The sequence below is a fragment of the Vulpes lagopus genome, chromosome 20 (assembly GCF_018345385.1).
Source record: "Vulpes lagopus strain Blue_001 chromosome 20, ASM1834538v1, whole genome shotgun sequence".
In the NCBI taxonomy this organism is placed as follows: domain Eukaryota; kingdom Metazoa; phylum Chordata; class Mammalia; order Carnivora; family Canidae; genus Vulpes; species Vulpes lagopus.
Window position 1 is genome coordinate 14077462 of NC_054843.1, and position 22072 is coordinate 14099533.

The window sequence follows — 22072 nt, forward strand, 5'->3', positions numbered from 1 at the left end:
TAAAATTCAGTCACACATCTTTATAGATATACTTAATCCATGGAAGGAACATCCAGGTTTATGGGAGGTGGGAGCTCCCCTTTCAGGGCTATAATAGAGAGTGCTGATGCAGCTTCCTACAGGAAGGAGGAAGAGAGCCTGCGTACCCAATCACCACCTTCCAGGGATATATAAGGGATCAAGTTAAATGAGGGGGGACACTCACTTCTTTCCATTCGACGAGAGCCTGCTTTTGAAACCTCACTATGTCTTGCCACAACTGCTCTGCCAACTACAGCTTGGGATCTCTCAGAAATCCCTGCCATATTCCTCTCACCCCCTCCATGGCCTTCTGCTCTACCGGTGTGAGCTGTGGTGATGTCGTCTGCTTGCCTACTAACTGTCAAGACCATCCCCAGCCTCTGGACAACTGCCAGGAGACCTGCAGTGAATCAACCAGCTGCCAGCCAGGCCACTGTGAGCCCAACAACTGTGAAACATCTTGCTACCCTTCTACTACTTACTACGTGTCCAGACCCTGCCAAGGAACCACTTTTCTTCCTGCTGCTTCCTACGTCTCTGGCTCCTGCCTCCCTGTATCCTTTAGACCTCTGACCTATGTGTCCAACAGTGGCCGACCCCTGAGCCTCTTCACTTATGGATGCCGCCCATTGGGGTCTTTGCCTTGTGGTCCTCAAACACTGAGCATTGTACCCAGCAGCCTCAGACCTCTGCGTCCTGTCTTCAGTGGATCCCAACCTCTGAACCATGTGTACAGCACTTGCCGTCCATCTTGCTCTGCTCTGGGAGGGCAGTAGCTTCCTTGTTCCAGTTAATAATCATGCTAAGGATCCAGGACAGAAATTCAAACTGTGGACTTTTGCTTCTTTCCTAGTAGTGCCTTTTCTTGCTTTTTACTCTGCCTGACGTAATTTGTGCTCCTCCTTTCATATTTTTATCTTTTCCTTTTATCGCTCTTTGGCATAAAATTATTTGATTTACAATGCTGTTCATTGTCACTCAGGTGTGGGAAGAATTTATTTGGTTCATGTTGCAATAAATGAGATTAAGTCAGAACTAAGAATCTGGTTCTTCAGTTTGTCTTTCATTATTTCATTTGAACACAGAAATGACCAACCTCAACTGTGCTCATGAATAGGGCATGGGGTATGCAACCATATGTTCTTATCTGACAGTAGGGGAATGGCTTAGTGGTTTATTCCTCAAACTTCTTTCTAGATCTCTGATCCTGCATACTTAAGACACCCCAAAAGCCCTTGGTGGAAGTGACTTTAAGAAGGCAAGATTAGGAACATTTTCCTTTTCTCTCCCATCCAATAAACATACTTCCACCAAAATGTCCTTTCTCATTGCAAACTGAACTCTGTCCCCCTGCTACGAAAGCCTTTGATGGGTCCCTATGCTCTATTCCCACGTAATAAAATTGCAAACCCCTGACCATGACATTGTTTTCCCTCATTGTGTCCCTCCATGCCATCTCTCTGGCTTCATCCCTTTCTCAAGGTTGCCAAACTAAACTCCTGCAATTCTGACTTATGCATAGGTCCTCAAACATGCAGCATTTTACAATTATCTACCATTCTGCATATGTCATCATCAAGGCCAGGATGCACTTCTAATCAATCTACCTTGAAAACTTGTCCTCAGTTGTAAAAACAGAAACCAATGTCATTTAGTAATTGTTGGTTTATCCAGCACAATTTTATGGCCTACCTACTATATCTTAAACCATCCTGCACCAGAGAGAAAGAGCTGGACAGGGCAACCCAGGTGGCGCAGCAGTTTAGCACCGCCTTTGGCCCAGGGCCTGATCCTGGAGACCTGGGATCAAGTCCCATGTCAGGCTCTCTGCATGGAGCCTGCTCCTCCCTCTGCTTCTGTCTCTGCCTCTCTCTCTCTCTCTTTCAATCTGTGTCTCTCATGAATAAATAAATAAAATCTTAAAAAAAAAAAAAAAAAAAAAAAAAGAAAGAAAGAAAGAAAGAGCTGGACAAGATCAACCTGAACTCTCTCAGTTTTTGCCAGAAGTCTATATTCTGGGACATATCTATATTAAAGCTACATTTTTCCCTCACTCAATGTAAAATGTGTAGGGTATATATTTTCCAAATTAAAAAACACTAAATTGTAAAGGCATGATGTTAACATTTCTGGAGAACTGAAATATCTGGAAACTATCAGCATGCAAGAAAGACAATGATCTTCATGGGCTGACAAGTAGCTGTTTCCTTTAGAGAAGGCATATGCACCTGGTTCTCAGAATCCATCTTCCCCTGTAGACTTTCTGACACTGAAGTGGAATGCCAGTTCCTCACATATTCATGTTCATGCAACTGTTGTGAAATCCATTCTAGTTCATTCTTCTGCCTTACCAGCCTGTCTATCCTAGATGTTTCAAGTTTGTGACAGCTGCACTCTTTATATTTTGAAGCCTTTCTCAACCTTTTCCTTGCCCTTTACCCTGAAGAGTAAATCGTGACTTAGCCTGTTTTTATCTCAGACGTACTTCTATTGTTGACATTGTTGGACTGCTTATCTTAAAAACAATTTTAAGTGATATTGTACTGGAAATGAAACACACTAATTTGTGCTTAAATCATTATTCCACAGAAGAAGCCATTCTGATTTCTGACCCATGTGTTAGTTTTGCCTATCCTTGAACTTTAAAATGAAATTATACAGTATCTACCCATTTTTTTCTGACTTATTTTACTAAATACTGTGTTTGTGAGATTTGTCCATGTTTTGTAAATATCAGTAGTCTAGTTTTTTTTTTTTTGATACATATAATACCCAAGGTAGTAAAACACCAACATTTATTTAACCATTCTGCTGTTGACGATCATAACAAGTTGGTTACAGTCTAGGTTAGGAATAATGTATAGAATACTCTTTTATTCATGTACCTATCTTTTGCTATACATATGGAGGTATTTCTATTGGGTAATATACTTAGGGGTGAATTAATAAATTGCATGGGATGTGCCTGTTCAGCTTTATTCTGTGCCACGACAAGGTAATGCCCGACAGTTATACCAATATTAATTTCTACTATCTGAGCATGAGCATTTCATGGCTCTGAATCCTCATCAATATTTGTAATTGTCAGTATTTTTACATTTGGCTATTCCAGTGAGTATGTTGTTATGAAAAATGTTGGTTTTATTTTGATTCCCCTAATGACTCATTAGATCAGGAATATTTTTTAATGCTTCTTTGTCACTTGCCTTTTTTTTTTTTTGTAAAGTGTCCATTCGTGTCCTTTGTGGATGTTTTTAATTGATATGTCTGTGTTCAGAATGAAGAATTTCTTTACATAGTGTCTACATTCTTTGTGGGGTAGATGTAGTTTGAATACCTTCCTCCACATCCTTGCTTATCTTTTCTCTTTCTTACTGGTGTCTTTAGATTAATAGAAGTTCCTTATTTCAAGTTAATCCAATATATCGATATTTTATTTATGGTTAGTACTTCTTAGTTTCCTATTTAGGAAATCTCTGTTTGCCCCAAATTAGTGAAGATACTATACTATGTGGTTACTTTAGAAACTTTTGTTTTGCCTTCAGCACTTGTATATAACATCAATGTAAAGTTGATGTGTGTATGTTACACAGAGGAGGCCAAAAGTCCAGTTGAACCACCACCTTCTCCTAAAAGACTCTCCTTTTCCTACTGCCTTTTTTTTCATAAATCAAATATCTATATATGGATGTGTCTATATCTAGATTCTATTCTGTTCTATTCACTATTTGTTCTTACATCAAAATCATGCTTAATTTTTCCTTGTTTTATTTATATTTCTGAACTCTTCTCTAGACTTTGAGGTCTTCAAAGGCTGCCTTTGTATCAATAATGACTAAGCTCACTGAAAATGTTTGTTGATTTGAACTTAAATAAGTTATATTTTGGTTAGATAGCTGTGGAAGCTAGGGAAAGAGGTATTTAGATTTAAAAGAGTACTGATGAGAAATTGCACATGTTCAGTTTTGTTCCAGAGGAGTCTTATTCTGTGTTATTTTTGTGAAGTTTGGCTGAAACCAGGTATACACTTCTCATCTCTCCCTAGTTTAGAACTCAGACAGGAGGATTTTAAGGGAAATTCTATACCCAATATCTCATGACTACATAGAACCTGCTAATATTTATGCATTAGCTTGCAAGTGATGATTTTGTATTGCTAGCCCAGGATCATGTTTCTTATTTAATTAATTTAATTACTTTAACGTGCAGTAGGTCATTATAATTGTTCCTAATTTAGACAAAATCATACAGATTGTAAATTACTGATCTGGGATTTATTTCCAAGTTTTCTCAAAATGCATGTTTCTCTAGTAAACTACATTATGATTATAATACAAAAATGTGTTTGTTTAAGCCAATTTCAGGTCAGTAAATAAGTTGATAGGAAGCTAGATGCTTTCTAGCTTCATGGATATATTTCCTATGGCTAATGTAAGGGGAGAATAGGTGCTTAAGCTTTTTCTTCCACATAAAAATAAATTATTTATTAGTATCCAAGCACCAATGTGTTGATTGCAATTAATCCTCTGGGTATTGTCATCTTCAAACTGGCTGTCACAAGAACAAACTTACTTTTGCTAAACCATGAACTCAAATACTGCTTTGCCCTTCCTATATGAACTCTAACCAAGAATACATGTTAGGTCTCCAGCATAACTAACTACGAAACATTGTCCCTGAAGTTCAAAATCAGAGAGAATCATCTTGTTCTTTATCTTGCCTGAAGTAAATTGAGGAAAAATAAATATTTAAACTTGAGTAATGATGAGCTAAGTCTTTAAATCAGGCATCCAAAAAGAAAAAATGCAGTGTTAGTCTAACAGATTGTTCAGATATTTTGAGGATAGAATTTGGAATCTGAGTTTTTCCTCAAGGCTTAATTCTGTATAATCACTTCTCAATATAAACAGTAGTTTCTTCCTTCTCCACTGAGACATAATTTCTCACAGGGAAATTTTCTAGAAATTGAAAAAGGTGACGCCACTGGAGTAACTCTTAAGGAACATGTGGACTTCCAGTTTTAGCTCCAACATGTAAAGAATGTAGAGATCATCACTTCTGTCTTACAACAAGAAAAATTTGGACTACTTGAAAATCAATGACTTTTCTTGGACCCATCAGAGAGATGAATTTACACAGTAAGTTGCTTTCTCAAAATTTGGAGAATCAAGTGAATCCAGAGAATCACAGCTGAAGCTTGTTTACATGGAGCAGAAAGTCATGCTGAAACCATAACCCAGTTGGAATACTTAATAATTTTGAGTCACTAGGGGGCTGAGTATGAACCAGCATGAGGATAAGTATATCCTAGGGATCACAGTTTTAGGGATGTCTGATGTTTCATGTGTTTTACCTCCAGGAACCCCATCAGTTTCTCATAATGAAGAATCCAGGAAGATGCTCTTACAGCCATATCCAAGGAAGGGGCAGAGTAATCTTAGTGCAGCATACCCAGAGCCACTTCCTCCATAACAATCCCCACTCTCCAAGAAGAAAAACTTTGCTAGAGCTTTTCCCAACCTGAGGAAAAGACATTTCTCTCTTTTTAGTTCCCCAGAGCTTTTCTCTTTCACCTAAGTGGCAGGGAGGAGGTGCAAAAACTAAGAAACATGTGTGAAGGTCAAACTCAGGAACAGGTCCTCTACAAGGTTGAGTTTTAATTATAATAGAAGATGCCCACTCTCCCCTACCTTATCACCATGCCAACAGCCCTGCAGCCTAATAATAGTGGATTGCAGTCAAAAGAGCTACATGATGCAGCTTCTGTCTGAGAAGCATATGTAGGAAAGCCCAAAGCCAAAAGGAGAGATTAAAAAAAAAAAAAAATGAAAAAAAGAATACTAGAGAAATCTGAAGCCTCAGGCACCTACAGCTACGGAAAATATCTAACACAGCCAAAATCTTAGGCAGATTAATTGGAAGCCTCACACTAAAGACCTATTTACCTCAGTTTCTAACATCCTATGCATCTTGTCTGACTTTCAACAAACTTTTAAGGCACACCAAAAGACAATAAAATCCACTGTCTCCAGAGAAAAAATAAGCATCAAACTCAGTTCAGACATAATGTAGTTGTTGGAATTATCGGACAAGGAATTAAAGTAATTCTCATTACTATGTTCAGAGCTCCTGTGGAAAAAGTAGGCAATATACAAGAACATATATATGGCTAATGTGAGTGGAGATAAAATATGAAGAAAGGATAAAAAAAATGCTAGAAATAAAAAATACCATACAAAAATGAAGAATGCCTTTGATCATCTCATTAGTAGACTGGACATGGCCAAGGAAAGAATCAGTGAGCTTGAAGATAGATCAATAGAAACTTCCCAAACTGAAATACACTGAGAAAAGAGAATAGAGAAAACATATAACAGAGCTTCTAAGAATTGTGGGACAATTTTGGAATGATGGTATACTTTTGGCATAATTGGCATAAGTAGAATACCAAAAGGAGAAGAAAGAAAGGAAAATAAAACATTAATTGAGGTAATAATGTCTGAGAACTTTCAAACTTTAATGAAAAGCCCCAACCCCTGATTTATAAAACTCAAAGAACATCAAGAAGCATCAAAACCAAACCAAAAAAAAAAAAAAAAAAAAAAAAACAAACCAAAGCCAAAACCAAACAAAAAGAATGTTTATACCTCTCATGTCATAGTTAAGTCACAGAAAAACAAAGTGAAATCTTGGGAAACAAAACAAAACAAAAAAGCCAGAGATAAAATAACTATTGAGAGGAAATAAGATAAGAACTATAGTGTACTTCTTGTCAGAAAGCATGGAGGCAAGAATGGAGTGAAATATTTAAAATATTGAAAGAAAAAAACAAACACTAATCTAGAATCCTATATCCAATAAAATTATCCTTTAAAAGTAAGAAAATATTAAGGTTTTTCTCAGACAAACAAATTTTGGGGAATTCATCAGCAGTAGAACTCCCCTGCAAAAATTTGTTAAAAGTTCTTTGGGGAGAAGAAAATTATGTTTGTAAGAAACTCTGCTTCACATAAAGAAAAGAAGAGTGGAGAAGAAATAAAGATATAAAATAAACTTTTTCATATTTCCATCCTTAGTTAATCTAAAAAGAATGTATACAGTGGTAGGGCTGCTTAGCTAAAATTCCTTTCATCATTTGAATCAAACCAGTCTTTTGCTAACTTTTTTTTTTTTTTTTTTTTTTGGTGGAAGGGTGGTGGATATTACCCCTGAAATGGTTGAGAAAGTCTACTTAAATATAAGAATTACTTCAGATTTACAACTCTGTCAATATTTCATTGCATTAGTTGACTAATACATTTGCAGCATTTGGTGTACATTATTGTTCAGTACATAATAAAGAATTCTTATTATGTGCCAAGTTCTCTTCTGGGCACTGCGGCAACCATGATAAACAAAACAGATGCAGGGATGACTGGGTGGCTCAGTGGTTGGCCATCTGCCTTTGACTCAGAGTATGATCCCAGGGTTCTGGGATCGAGTCCCACATCAGGTTCCCTGTAGGGTGCCTGCTTCTCCCTCTGCCTGTGTCTCTGCCTCTTTCTTTATATCTCTTATGAATAAATAAATAAAATATTAAAAAAGAAAAACAAAAAAACCAAGACAGATGCTATCCCTTCTCTTCTGGAGCTTACACTCAATCTGGGGGAGAGACAGAAATAGATAGTAAATAGTGATCAAGAATATGAGAACATTAGAGTGGATAAAGTAGTATAAAAGGAATGAAAATAGTACTATAAACAGGAGGAGATAGCTACTTTCAACAAGGTCAGAAGCATTTTGTCTTTTAAAAAAGTGACATATGCATTGTAACTAGTAGGATTAGAAGAAGAGCATCCTGTGATGAACTGAGGGAGATGTTTGGAGCATGGAGGACAAAATCCAAGACACATACTTGGGAAGGATCTAGAACAGAATGAGATTAGTGTGGCTTCTGGGCAGCGAGTGAAATTGACAATATATTTGCCAATCTATTAGACACTCTTGCCAACAATACGATCATCAACTCTATCGGGTATACCTACACTGCGTTTAACAAGCATTGGTTATTTTCCAAAAGTATAGTAAACACAACTGGATGGGTGTCCAATTAGAGACAGGTATTTCACCTATACTTACAATGACTCATAGCATCTTACTGGGACAGTAAGACTCAGAGTGGTTCCTATTACATAAAAATGACTGATTATCTTACAAGAAGATCTTTTAAGAATAATCTTCAGCTATATTTTTTAGTATTTGTTAAACAGTGACTAATCTCATGTTTTACTGGAGTAACACTAGGTTCTGACCTAAGATTTCATAAGATAAAATATTCTTTTTTAAAAAAAAATTTTTGGTAAAGGTTTTATTTATTTACTCATGACAGACACAAAGAGAGAGAGGCAGAGATACAGGCAGAGGGAGAAGCAGGCTCCATGCATGAAGCCCAATGTGGGACTCGATCCCGGGTCTCCAGGATCCCACCCTGGGCCGAAGGCAGGAGCTAAACTGCTGAGCCACCCAGGGATCCCAAGGTAGAAGCTTCAGCGGAAGAGGAGCTGGAGGAGCAAAACACAGAATTTTGCTGTGTGGAATGTGTCAGTGGCCATTCAGGAATAAACAATTATATTCTCCTCCAGATGTTTTAACATCATCTCTGCCTGTTATTTATACATTTATTGAATAAGCTGAATAAAAAGAGCAACAACAGGGCTTGAACTTTCAGATAGATCCTTTGGAGTTATTATGTGATAGAACAATACATCATGTGGGTAACTCTCAAACCAACAGATATGAGAAACATAGCTTGAAATCACAGGGACATGGTATGGAAGTGCCTTTTTTAGCTGGTAAGAATATGTAATTATCTCTCCCTTACAATGTCCAATACCTTCTGATACCTTTGGCTATTGTGGTTCAAGCCAAATGTACTCGAGCAATGCTTATGAATGTCTTGCTCACTTTTGAAGGTTAACATTCACAGAAAAAAAAAGAAAAGAAAAGAAAAAAATATATATAGAGAGAGATGTCAGAGTAACCCTGATTGTCAACTTCAAAAAATATTTAAAGGAAAACATTCTTAATTCTGCACTTTTTCTGACATATTTACCATGACAGTACTTAAATATTTTCATAAGCTTGTTTAAAGTCCAACTTTTTCCCCTCTCCATTATTTTGATATTTCTGCTCCTTTTTACTGATTGCATTACTTTTTCTGTATGGGAAATTGCTCAGCATATGTTAATGTACTTTCTTGGTCAAACAAACATATGTCGTTAATAGATATTCATTACTTCTAATATGTTTGCCATAATAATTTTTCTATTTTTTTAAAAAAGATTTATGTGTTTATTTTATAGAGAGAGAGTGCATAGGAGAGAGAGGCATAGGAAGAATCTCAAGCAGACTCCACACTGAGCACAGAGCCTGAAGCAAGGATTGTTCTCACCACCTTTAGATCACAACCTAAGCTGAAACCAAGTTTGATGTTTAACCACCTACATGACCTAGGTGCCCCATTTTTCTATTTTTTTGGGGGGCATACAGATGTTAAAAGTTTGGGTTGTACATTGAAATGAAAGCAGGTGGGCAGCCTGGGTGGCTCAGTGGTTTAGCGCCTGCCTTCAGCCCAGGGAGTGATCCTGGAGTCCTGGGATCGAGTTCCACATCTGGGTCCCTGCATGGAGCCTGCTTCTCCCTCTGCCTGTGTCTCTGCCTCTCTCTCTCTCTCTCTGTCTCTCATGAATAAATAAAATAAATAAAATTAAAAAAAAAAAGAAAAAGAAATGAAAGCAGGTTTTATCTCTACTTAATTTGTGCTGGAAAATATATAAAAATTAAAACTAAAGATTTATTTAAAAAATAAAATATGTGGAGCACCTGAGTGGCTCGGTTGTTAAGCCTTTGACTCTTGGTTTCAGCTCCGGTCATGATCCCAGGGTCATGAGATTGAGCCCTATGTTGGGCTCTGTGCTCAGAGGAGAGTCTGTTTGAGATTCTTTTCCTCTTTCCCTTCCCCATTTGTGCTTGCTCTCTCTTTCTATATCTCTCTCATATCAATCAATCAATCATCAATCAATCAATCAATCAATTTTTTAAATAAGAAAAGAGGTGTCTGGGTAGCTTATTTTGATTGAGCCTCCAACTCTTTGTTTCAACTTGGGTCATGATCTCAGGGTAGTGAGAATGTGCCCTGAATCAGGCTTTGCACTCAGCGGGCAGTCTGCTTGAGATTCTCTCCCTCTTCCTCTGCCCCTCTCCCTAGTCACACACACACACACACACTCTCTCTCAAATAAATAAATAATAAATAAATAAAACACGATGTTGTTTATACTCTAAGGTATCTAGCAATTGCCTTCATAAATACAATTAATTAAGGAAAACCCTGTGGGTTAATGAAAGCATCCATGTGTTATGCATACTCTGATATTTTTACATTGTGTAAAGCAGTGACCTTTTCCCAGTGGATGAATGCCCTTTATGTGACATCTGGGCTTCCAGGATGTTATAAGAAGGCAGTTTACTTAATCACACAAGGAACCTACATATTGTGTCATGCATAAAAAATGCTGCCATTGAGAAGTTGTAGGATGAACTAACAGAAAATCTTCCCAGTTTGTATTCTAGCAAAGTGAACTGAGGAACAGCACTTCTGTGGACACTAATGTCAGGCATACCGCTCTGATAAAGGTCCCTCACTTGAATCTGGAGAAACAATGCAGCAAATCAGACATCTGATATATAGATCTTTCAATCAGGTACTAGAATTTCTTAGTTTTAGAAAACTCATCCAAACATACTTTTTAATAATAATTTAATCACAAGATCATTGAACTCTATATACCTCCAAAAAGCATATTTAATCCCACTTAGTAAATCCCTTAATGTCTCACACTGTTAATCTAAATGTGAAGTTAATGATAAACACCATATCAGTATTTAATGCCTATTACATTATTTTATATTGTGTTGCATTATATTGCATAATAGTGTCAAGCCTTTTAAATTATACCTGTGAACCAATGCAGTGTTGAATATACTATGTTTTGTTTTCTTAATCACAGGTCTGCTGACCAGCTCTGGCACAATGTATATGTCAAATCATTTAGCAAAATGTTAACATGTCCTTTTTTAAACAGAAAGTTTTACATTCAAAGGATTCTAGGAAATAAGCCCATGTGAAAATTTAAAGCAATGGAAAATTCAATTATGGGAGCTCACAGGTTCTGACGCACAAGTCTCTTTAATCATCTGACTCTAGACATAAATTTGTAAAATATCCTCATTCATAGTGAGTACAGGATCACAGGGGTCTTAGTTTTGTATTTCTTCTACTTTTGTCTTATTTTCTGATCCAAATGAAAGACACTATGATTCCTTGAAAAAAAAAACAACAAATCTTAAAATAATAAATGTTATTCTTTGATTATTTGCCTCTTTGACAATTATTTAGAGGTGAAAGAAAAGATTGTCAGGACCATGGCATAGGACATACTTAGATGAGCAGACTAGGTTTTCTTCTGATTTCAAATCAGAACTTCACTGAAAATGTGAAAATATTTTTATTTCTGTGATCCAAGGAAATGGAGTTTACTCATTAAGGAAGGGATTGTGTACTGAACCTTCAGAGGAGCAACTGAGACACTTAAGGCCAATGGTTTCAGAGGCACATTGAAAGGACACGCAAAAATATTTTGCTGCTTATCCACTTTTTTTTTTTTTTAAATTCCATCTGCAAGTGCAAACTACCTCTGTTTCCCAATGTAAATAGACCATTGTCAGATCTAACAACTCAAAGGAAAAGAGAGAACACTCAAGGAAATATTAGGTGGCCCACACATAACACATTGCCGGCTCCTGTTTACTCCATCAGCAGTTGTATTGATGAGCCTTCGTTTTCATTAATAGAAGAGCCTTTTCCATTTTCTTTATGAAATTCGTATTGGTTGATAAATATCCAGGATTGTCAAGTCAGCATAAGCTGTGTCTCTGGAGGTGATGATGGCCTACAAGATATATCTGTAATACACATTTATGAATTGATTATAGAACTTTCTCAGCTGCAGGGTGAAAAGACTGCTATATTTTAAAGCATACTTGGCATCTTGTTTCTTGTAGAGAAACCTATTCTCCATTATTCCATTTATTATTAGGAAGAAAGTGCAGTAACATACAACACTTCTTATTCCTCTACAGTCGGGTGCAGAGAGGTTGGAAAAGAAGAAAAAGAAATAAAAAGAGGGAGAGGTTGAAAGGGATAAAGGAAGATGGCCCAGGGGTGAATCTCAAACTATGTTGGTGGGCTACCACATATATCTTTAACATTGTATCTCCAAATGCAATTTATTCAACATCATGTATTCAACAGATATTTTTGAGTTGTTATTATACACTGGACATGATTTATTTGCATGGATAGACAAACTTCTGAATCATGTATGTCTCTAAACAAGCAGTATTGCCACCATGTTGATGCTTTGGCATCTGGAAGCAGATCTCCATAAAGCTTTGATCTAATGTATTGCTGTACAATCTACTCAGCAAACAGCAAAGCAATTTGACTGGGGGGTGAGGGGGACATTTTCTGGAAAAGTTTGGAAAAGTTAAAAGTTGCAGAAAGTTCTATGAGAACTTTTACCAGCAATAAACTTTTTAAAATGGAAAAGAGTTCCTTAAAATCTGGAATGCAGTGGGTTTGTTTTTATTTTATTTAGGCATGGCTGATTAGAGACTTTGAGAATTGGTGAATGCCTAAGGAATTTTCCTGTCCAGTAGGTCCCTAACCAGGTTTGTAGAGGCATCTGCAAAAGTAAATCAGGTTCGTGGGGCCAATTATGACTAAGAATACAAGCCTCTAAGTCATAGGTCCAGGAATCTGCTTTAGTTTTCCCCCTAAAAACTCACCATATTTTTCAAAGCAAAGTTGGATTTGTCAATAAATAATCTAAACTACCTTTTGTAGATGCTCATATTCTTCTGGGTTCTTAAGAGAATAAGAGAATCTCATATTATGAAATATGTTTAACAAATGATGTTAAAACTGACAATCAAGATCCAAAAACTAGAGGGTGAAGTTATTAATATAAATATACCAAAATAGGAAATCTCATCAGTTACCCAAAAATTTTATTAGATCAATAATAACACCATTTTTCTTATCAAATTGGCAAAAAACAAATAATAGTAACAATACTCCATAGTATTGAGCATTTGGTAAGTCTAATAATCTACCGTGTTAGAAATGCGGCTTTGGGGGGCATCTGGGTGAGTCAGTCAGTTAAGGACCAACTTTTGGTTTCAGCTCAGGTCATGATCTCATGGGTCATGAGTCTGAGCCCTGTGTCAGGCTTCAAGATCATGGAAGAGTCTTCTTGAAGATTCTCTCCCTTTGCCCCTTCCCCCATTTGCATTCTCTCTCTCTCTCTCTCTCTAAAATGGCTAAATAAATCTTTAAAAAAAAATTGGATTTAGAAACACATATCAAGGCTTTTAAAATATATCATGATTTGGTTATGTTAGATTTTTTTTTTAAGAAATAATAAACTAAACAGAAATAAAGCAGAAATATGGGCAAACCTCCAAACAAATCCTAATGGATTCACTGGTTGTTATGGGGATCTATGGAAACATTTGCAAAGTCTGTCAGGCCTTTCAAAGCCACTTCACCTCAGGTAGTGAGTGTTCTAATTATTTGGACTGTTATATGCCAGTATTTTTTAATGGAGAATTTACATGTAGACATAACCTGGTTTTAGTTTCAGAATAAATGCAATATTTCATTTTGAAGAGTTTTGTTTATAAAATTCCACCACATCATGCATATTTTTCTCATTTTGCTGATAACCAGAATTGTGAAAACATCAAAGATGACTAGTCATTCTTGCTTTGTGAGCCCCTTGCCTCGTCTTTGATATGTGGTTTTACCACTTAGGGATACAAATACTTATGTTCTCCCTCCCCTCTTAGACTAGACTCTGGAGAAGGAATTCCCTTTCTGCTAGTTCTGACCCTGCACTTTGCTGCAAGTCATAGGAAGAATGAGAGTAAATATCTGGGACAGAAATATTGAAAAAAACAAGTAAGACTTTATGACAAGGTTGGAGGGTATTTTCACTGGCATCTGGACAACCATTAACGTAATGCTGTCAGGTAAAAGCATCTCAGCAAGACAGAAGGGAGTGTGTGTATGGAACTGCCAGGAAGCAGAGAGGATATATAGAAAATTTGCCTAACAGGAAACAATCACATTTGAGAGAGTCTCTATAATTCTTCTGAAACTCCCTCTGATAACTTCACATCTTTCAACAACTGCTGCTCTGGAAATGGTAGCCCCATCTCTTTTGGGAGTCATCACTATATTACTTTTTTTTTTTTTTTTTTTAAAGATCTCTTGTCCTCTCCTCTAGAAGAATAGTCTGTGGAAGTAGCCTCTGTTTAATCAATAGTTGCCAACCTGGCTTCTGGACTACACTCAAGAGAACTGTGGTGAGCCCACCAACTGCCAACCAGGTAACTAGGACCCAGCAACTTGATGTCCTTTAATTAATTGCCGTATGTCCCTGCAGAAACTGACAGTGTTTCTATTACTTTCTGTGTCTTCAGTTCAGGCCATCTGCCCTGTTGGGTGATGTCATTGAGAGGATATGACTGCCAGTTGACCATAAGCTGGAGGGCATTGGAGGCTCCCATCCCCTCTCCTGTCTGTGGACTGTCCATTCCACTTGCCTTCCCCACTCTCTGAAACTGTCCTAAGGATACAGCCTTGAGATAGAAATATGATGTTGAGGCCTCTGAGGTGAGTATCTAACTGAACTCAGTTAAGGCCTCTAGATAAAATTTTAAGATTTCATGGGCAGGGTCAGAGGGTCTATACATCTTGCAGTAGCCAAGATAAGCCTTATAGGAAAGTCACCCCTGCTATCTGTCAACTTGGAGTGGCCTCCCTTTTCTTTGATGTCTCCATGCCTTTTGCTTAGGGGGTCTCAGTTAGAGATTTCACCCAGGAAGCTCCCAGGAAGGTTGGGAACTGGCAACTGGTGAGCTAGCCAGGAGACAGAATAAATAGGCCTTGTGAAAGAGGCATCGGTGAGGAATTTCTGAGAGGGGTGACCCATTTGCTGGATGTTTGTGGATCACTGCGTGAGTATGGGGACACCCTGAAAATGCTGTCTAGCCTAATGCACTTCTTTGAGGAACTGTGCAGAGCACACCTTAGGAAAGAAGGGGAGAACATGGCTGCACAGCCGCCGGCCTCTACTGTTGGCTGCACACTGATGCCAGACCAAAGGCCAAAACTTATGTTAGAAAGTAGGAAGAGCAATTGAAGAAAGACTTGTGGGTGTCTCCCACTCCACTGGCTTCAGGGCTGGCAGATAAGAATCAGATGGAGAGCTTAGTGGGTCATTTTACAAAGCTAGGAGGGCTCAAGCAGGTTAAGGTCTGAGAATTTGGGACAAAGCCTGATTGGGACCCTAAGAAGCAGAATCCCAGGGAAAATAATGAGAATGAAGAACAGGATGTTGTGGAGATTAATGGAGAAATAAAGCAAAATGCCCCAGGTCATTTACAGCTGCTCCAAAGGAAAGTTTTAAATGGCATTTACCCCCAAAACACCTGGGAGAAAATTTACATTCTTTTTCTATCCTTTAGAATTGTAGATCTTATCATGTCTTTGAGATGTAAACACTCCAGGTAACCATATATTGACCAAAAAGACTCAAGAAAACGGGGTGGGGCATGAACTTTATAAATAGATTTTGTTTTATAAATAGATTTTGTAGAAGCTCATTTGACCAAAAAAATCAGGTTCACAACCTCCATCAGACCAGAAATATCAGTAAATAGCTTTAGCCCTGTGACTGGGCACCTGATTCATGCTGTTTCTGTTTGTGTTAGGTGCGTCTAGACACGCCTATCATGTATATATGATGTTTTTCTACTTCTGAATGTATTGCCAAAATTGATTGATAAAAGAGCTTGGGTTTTTTCAAAACTACTAAAATGATAAGGGTAAAAGAAAATGATAGTATATAGAAAGTAGGTAAGAAAAATAGCAGCTGATTTTAGGGTAAAGAAAGAGTTAGGACATAAGGATTTTTTGGTAAAGAAAGTAATTTTTCCTAAAGTAAGTGGTTTGTTCCAGGATGGATAAAGAGGACAGGGCAAAAACTGAATGGATATATAAAGTCGCAGAAGGTTTATGGAAAAGGAATATTGAGAAAGGAATTTTATGCATAGTCAGGCTAAGATTGGAGCAGATTTATTTAAGTTAAAAAGAAAAAAGTAGGGGGTTAATATCAAAAGTAGACTGGTACAAAATGAGAATTTGGTTTTCTCTGATAAAAGGGCAAAGTTTTTTAGATTACTCTTCTGCTTTAAATTGGAAACTGTAACCAAAAGTTTTCTTTACCTTTAATGTAATCTGCCTAGAAAACAAAGATTCTGTGTTTTGTCTTTATCTGGTCTTTGATTACTTAAGAAAATGGAGTCTTCTCTATTAAAAAGAGTTATTTTATTTTATTTTTTTTACAACTGTGTAACTTTTGTATACATTAATTTTCATGGGAAACGTAAGAAGTGATGCTAAACTTTTTTAGGGCATATTTACGTAAAATTTCTAAAAATCTGATATGTCCTGGTATAATACTATCAATCATAATTTTAAAATGTATGCCACAGAAATAACCAAATTTTCTTATCAATTGCCTTATAATGAACTCTCTCCAAATCTTTAACCATGGTCATTTTTAAATCTTTTGTCCTTTGTAGACACTTATTGTTTTACTCTGATGCTTTGGCAAAGGTGTTCCCACAAAAACACTTCTTCTTCAAGGAGGTTCATGGAAAAGACTTTTGACAAGTTTCTGATAACTAAGATCGATTTGCCTTCATGTAGGAGGGACAATAATGAATCTTTCAAGCGCTTCCCCAAGACTACCTGCACACCTTACCATCTTGTGGGATTGTAGCCTGAGACTTATCCCCCCACAAGTAAAATACAATGGTAACATGTGAAAACTTCCTTCTGCTGCAAGACACTATGAAGGTTTTGCTGGAACATTAGCAAGGAGGTGGATGGGTAGTGAGCCCACAGAAAATTCAAGCCCCAGGTACTACCATTAGGTTATGGGAGTTATTTGAGCAGATAAGATGTATGTTGCTCCAGAAGCTATATTTGATAAGACACAAACCTATCCAACCCCTAAGAATTTAAAGGAGATGCAAGTTTTTGTAGGGACTTTGGATTTTTAAATAACTCTGTTCCCTCCCTGCAAAGGTGCCTTTGTCCCTTATGCCTCTGGGTAAAGAAAGGTACATGTGGGACTGGGGATCACAGCAGCAGGCCACCATTGAGAAAGCAAAACTACTAATGAAGCATATTAAAGCTTTGGGCATCGCCCAAACAGGGCTACCATTTAAATTAGATGTTTCTATAGCTCTTAAAGTTTATGGATCAGGCACTGTGACAGAGACAAAACAAGAGGAGTGAGTGTGTCCCTAGGATTTTGTCCCAGTCTAGAAGGGGACAAAACCCCCACATGACCCCATAGAGCAAGTGCACACAGTGTTCCTCCAGGTGGAGCTTCTCATGGAGGAACTACCATAGCAGCCAATGGGTTGAACTCAGAGTGGTTTGGCTGGTGACCATTCCTGTGCCCTGGCCATGAACCCTTCACATGGACACGTGACACACGGTTATAAAGAGATTAATCCTGTGGCTTGGATATGGGAAGGGGTGGATGATTCTTGAATGGGCCCTTGTGGGATTGAAATATGTGGAGGGACATTTGGGTTCACCTGCAGAAGCCTGAGGTAATCCTCACTTTCTTCCTCTTCCTAGCTCATGAGGCATTGACACTCCCTGGTAATCAGGAAGCTGATCTCTTAACTAGAGCATAAGCCCTAACAACTGACTCTTTAGCAGATATAGCAGATCGGACGCATAGAAAGAGTGGCAACTGCAATACCTGGGTGGGGTGGCATATTGTCAAAGATGATGGATGGCCTTGAAATACAATCACTTGGTTAATTTAGTAACAGAATTTCATGTGTATTCTAAACAATGCCCAAGGCAATTGCCAAAATAATCTGAAGCCACCTACCAGAGTTTCCAACTAAAGAGGATTTGGCAATTGGTTATATTGACCCCTTCCTCTAAGTGAGGGTTCTAAATATGCTCTAGTTTGTGTGGTCACTGCATCTAGCCTAAACCAAGCTTTCCTTTGTTGCTGTTAGGGGGTTAGAAACACTGGCTACTGCATGCAAATAAGTCACATTGGGGGTCACATTTCAAAGGTCATAATATGCAAGACTGGACAAAGAACATGACACTGAATGGAGGTTCTGTCTCCCTTATAACTTGTAAGAAGCAAAGTTAGTGGGGGGAAAATGGAATATTTAAACAGCAGTGTAACTCTTGATCTCGGGGTGTAAATTCAAGGCCCCTGTTGAGTGTAGAGATTACTGAAAAACAAACAGTGGATTAAATTGCTAACAGGTAAATCCACCTCAGCTGGGTGGACTAAAGTACTATCCCAGGCTTTGATATATTTGAATGATCAACCAGTAGGCCTGCCCCCCAGATAGGGGACTCCTGCCAAAGCACCCAGGACCATAAAGATATAGAAATGGCAGGAAATAACCATTGGCCTGACTCTTAACATGGATCAATATGCTATGCTGCTGAAAACACTCCGAAAAGAGAGGAAATCATTTAGTAGAATTCTGAAGAAAGGAATCATTTAGTAAAATTCACAACGGGACATCCTACTGGAATGGGTGAGTTACTTTTGTGCCCCTAGAAGAGAGGGTACTACTGAATCTCCACTGGGATCTGATTGAAATACAAACTAGATATGTTGTAATGCCTTATACCTGAATGGAACAAGCACCATTAAAAGAGAGAAAAGGTAGGAATTCTAGTCTGGCATACCCCATCCCCATCTCCTCATCCCTGACAATGCTACCTCCCCTGGTCAGGATGTACAATATATACAACCAAGTCAAGTTTCTAGAGCTGTCAACCTCCTTCTCCTCAAGGCCATATGGACATATTCTATTTCTCATTGGTATAATCATTTTGCTGCCACCTCTGTTTCCTCCATTGGCCTGGAGAATGTTATAGCCCTTACTAAATTTACCCAACAACACTTGAACAACAAAATGTGTCCTTATCAAACACTGAAATGTCTGTAAGAGAAGCTGTCTTCCAAAATAGAATGGCCTTAGGCATTTTCACTGCCTCCTTGCGTCTCTGCCACTAACCAAACCGAGTGTGGTGTGTTTATACCTGATGAGTTTGTTAATGTGTTGTCTTTATGAAATCATATAAAACACAAATGAAAGCCCTGAGTAATCTGATCCCCAGACTAGGGAACTTAATAAATCAATGGTTTGGATCATGAGGCTTATGGCAGAAGAGTTGTCACTGAGTTTGGGAAATATTGTCTTAACCTATATTTTGTCTTGTCTGCGCCTATATTGTTCTGTGATCTCTGTCTCCAGTGCAGTCAGATAACCATCAAATGAACCATCCCCATGCTAGTGAAACTTCTTGCTAACAGCTCAGGGCACATTGCAGAAGAGAAGAGCATGAGATATTGTAGAGGAGTAGAGTGTTGGGAGAGGTCATCAAAAAGACATGACTGCCAGTTGACCTGTGAGCAATTGGAGGCTCCTCACTTTCTTCTCTGTTCTTGGAATGTGCATTTTGCTTGCCTTCCCTGATCCTAGAAGCTGCCCCAAGGACAGTCTTGAGATAGATATGCAGTGTTGAGACTATCTAGATGGTATATGTGACTAAACTCAATTAAGGCCTCTACATAAACTTAAAATTTTGTGGGAGGGCGCAGAGAATCTACTCATCTTGTGATGCCCAAGACAAGCCTAGTAAGTAGGTTCTCTTGCTCATTAAACCTGATACCTACCAATCTGGAGTGTTGTACCTCTTTCTTCAGTCTGTTCCTGTTCTCTGAGTATGAGACCCAGGTTTAGATTACACCAGGGAAGCTCCTGAGGGGATTATGAACCAACATACCAACATACACCAGACACTCAAGGTCCCAATTAATAGTGGCCACCCCCTGATCTCTCTCTCCTATTTCTTCTAGGTCTCTAGAACTATATATCTGGTAAGTGGCTTCCCTTTAATCTATGACTCTTTTGTTGGAATCATTGATTTAGTGCCTAGCAGTGGCCAACCACTTACTTTAATGTCCAGGAACTTTATACCTCTGACCAGTGTATCTGGCAATTTCTAAAGCTTCATGTCCCATCTGAAGCACTGGCATCACTTATCTTCCAGTAAGTTTGGTTGGGTGGAATCAGTATTTGGATTGGGATTTCTTGCTAAAAATGGCTTTCCATCTATCAGTTATAAAACTCTTCTGAAGATGAAGAGATAGATAATAGATCAATAGTTTTTTGGGGGAGTTTTTTGGTACCAGTTGTTTCAAGATGTTCCTGGACATGACAGTTTCTTTCTTTCTTTCTTTCTTTCTTTCTTTCTTTCTTTCTTTCTTTCTTTCTTTCTTTCTTCTTTCTTTCTTTCTTTCTTCTTTCTTTCTTTCTTCTTTCTTTCTTTCTTTCTTTCTTTTTTCTTTTTTTTTTTTTAAAGATCTTTTTGTTTACTTATTCATGAGAGACACAGAGAGGCAGAGACAGGAGAAACGGGCTGCATGCAAGGAGCCCAGGACTCCATGATCATACCCAGAGTAGATGGCAGATGCTCAACTGCTGAGCTACCCAGGCATCCCTGGACATGACAATTTCTAACTCAGTTTTTGTTTGCATGTCTTCCAGAATGTGAAAAAACACATGCTTTAACTCTTACTAAATGTGCTTTCTCAAGTACTATAACTATGGCTTTCTCAAGTACTATAACTATGGCTTTTGCTAAAATTCATTTGTTGATTATATTGAATTTTTAATGCTTTTAATTAATGAAAGGACTCTGTCCACTCAATAAAGAATGGCAAATGTAACCTGAGTGATTTTTTTTACTTATTCATAGTTGTATTCAGTTTTATTCAATTCAAAGTTGTGTCAGATACTATGCTCTACCATTTTCTTTGGATACTTTTGGATGTTGGTAATCCTAAACATCAATATTTTTAACATTTATGCACTACTCTGATTAAAGTCATTCTCTAATTCTGAGGCTCTCATGGGCATAGGAGCAGAAAGGATTAAACATCATTCAGTGGTAGTTCACAGGCTTCACTGAGGAGGACAGTACTTGGGGTTTATTCTATTTAATTATGGCTCTCAAAGATGGCAGGTAATTAAAGTTGTGTAATCTTGTTGATGGGTCTCCAAGTGGCCACTGTGGTTAAAAATATAAAAACTGTTAACTAAATATTGTGGGGTGTACGTGTGAAAGAGCATTCAGCGATTATTGAATTAAATGTATGTGTAAATCCCTCAGAATAAATTAGTATGTGTTGAAGTTCCATCAACTCTTCTGCATCTGGAAAAATATTTATAAAGTGGTATTGTAGAATTAATTAATTGTACCAGTTACTGAAGAGTATGCATCCTGGGAGTTTAAATAGAAATAGAATTTGACAGAGAAGTATATATTATATACAGAAGGTTATATTTTTCTCAGTGTTTTATTCACTAGTGTGTGTAAATTAGTCACATGTGTACATATTGGTACAGATGTTACAAGTTGCCCCATTTCAACTTTCTGACAATGCATTGGTTTTCAATAATTTTTCTATTAAAAAGTAGGAAATCGTGTGGTTTTTGAAGTAATAGCTCCCAAAACTCATGAAGAGATACCCTCCACCGGTGTGTTTACTGTCCACTCATCACAAATAGAACCATAGATTGTCTTGTCACAAATGTTAAATTCTTCTTTGCTTGGATACATCTGGGTGGTATGTTGGAAGCTTAACAACAAGATTTCTCACCATGAAGCCCACTGTATTCCTGAGAAATGAAATATAAGTGAAGCTACAATCAGTTTCTCCATTCTTATTCGTAGAGTGTAAGTAGAGAAATATGAGGGGGTGGCTACCTAGCAAAGTATATAGGCATCATTGTTTCTCAGGCTACAGCTGTG

At 37.7% G+C, this 22072-nt stretch overlaps 1 protein-coding gene across 1 annotated transcript; it reads left to right on the forward strand.

Annotated features, from left to right (window-relative positions):
• The first annotated feature begins 245 nt into the window (after window positions 1-245).
• Window positions 246-797, forward strand: LOC121479346 (keratin-associated protein 26-1). The gene has a single exon (XM_041734900.1). The coding sequence runs from the start codon at window positions 246-248 to the stop codon at window positions 795-797; it is 552 nt and encodes a 183-aa protein (XP_041590834.1).
• Window positions 798-22072: the final 21275 nt, after the last annotated feature.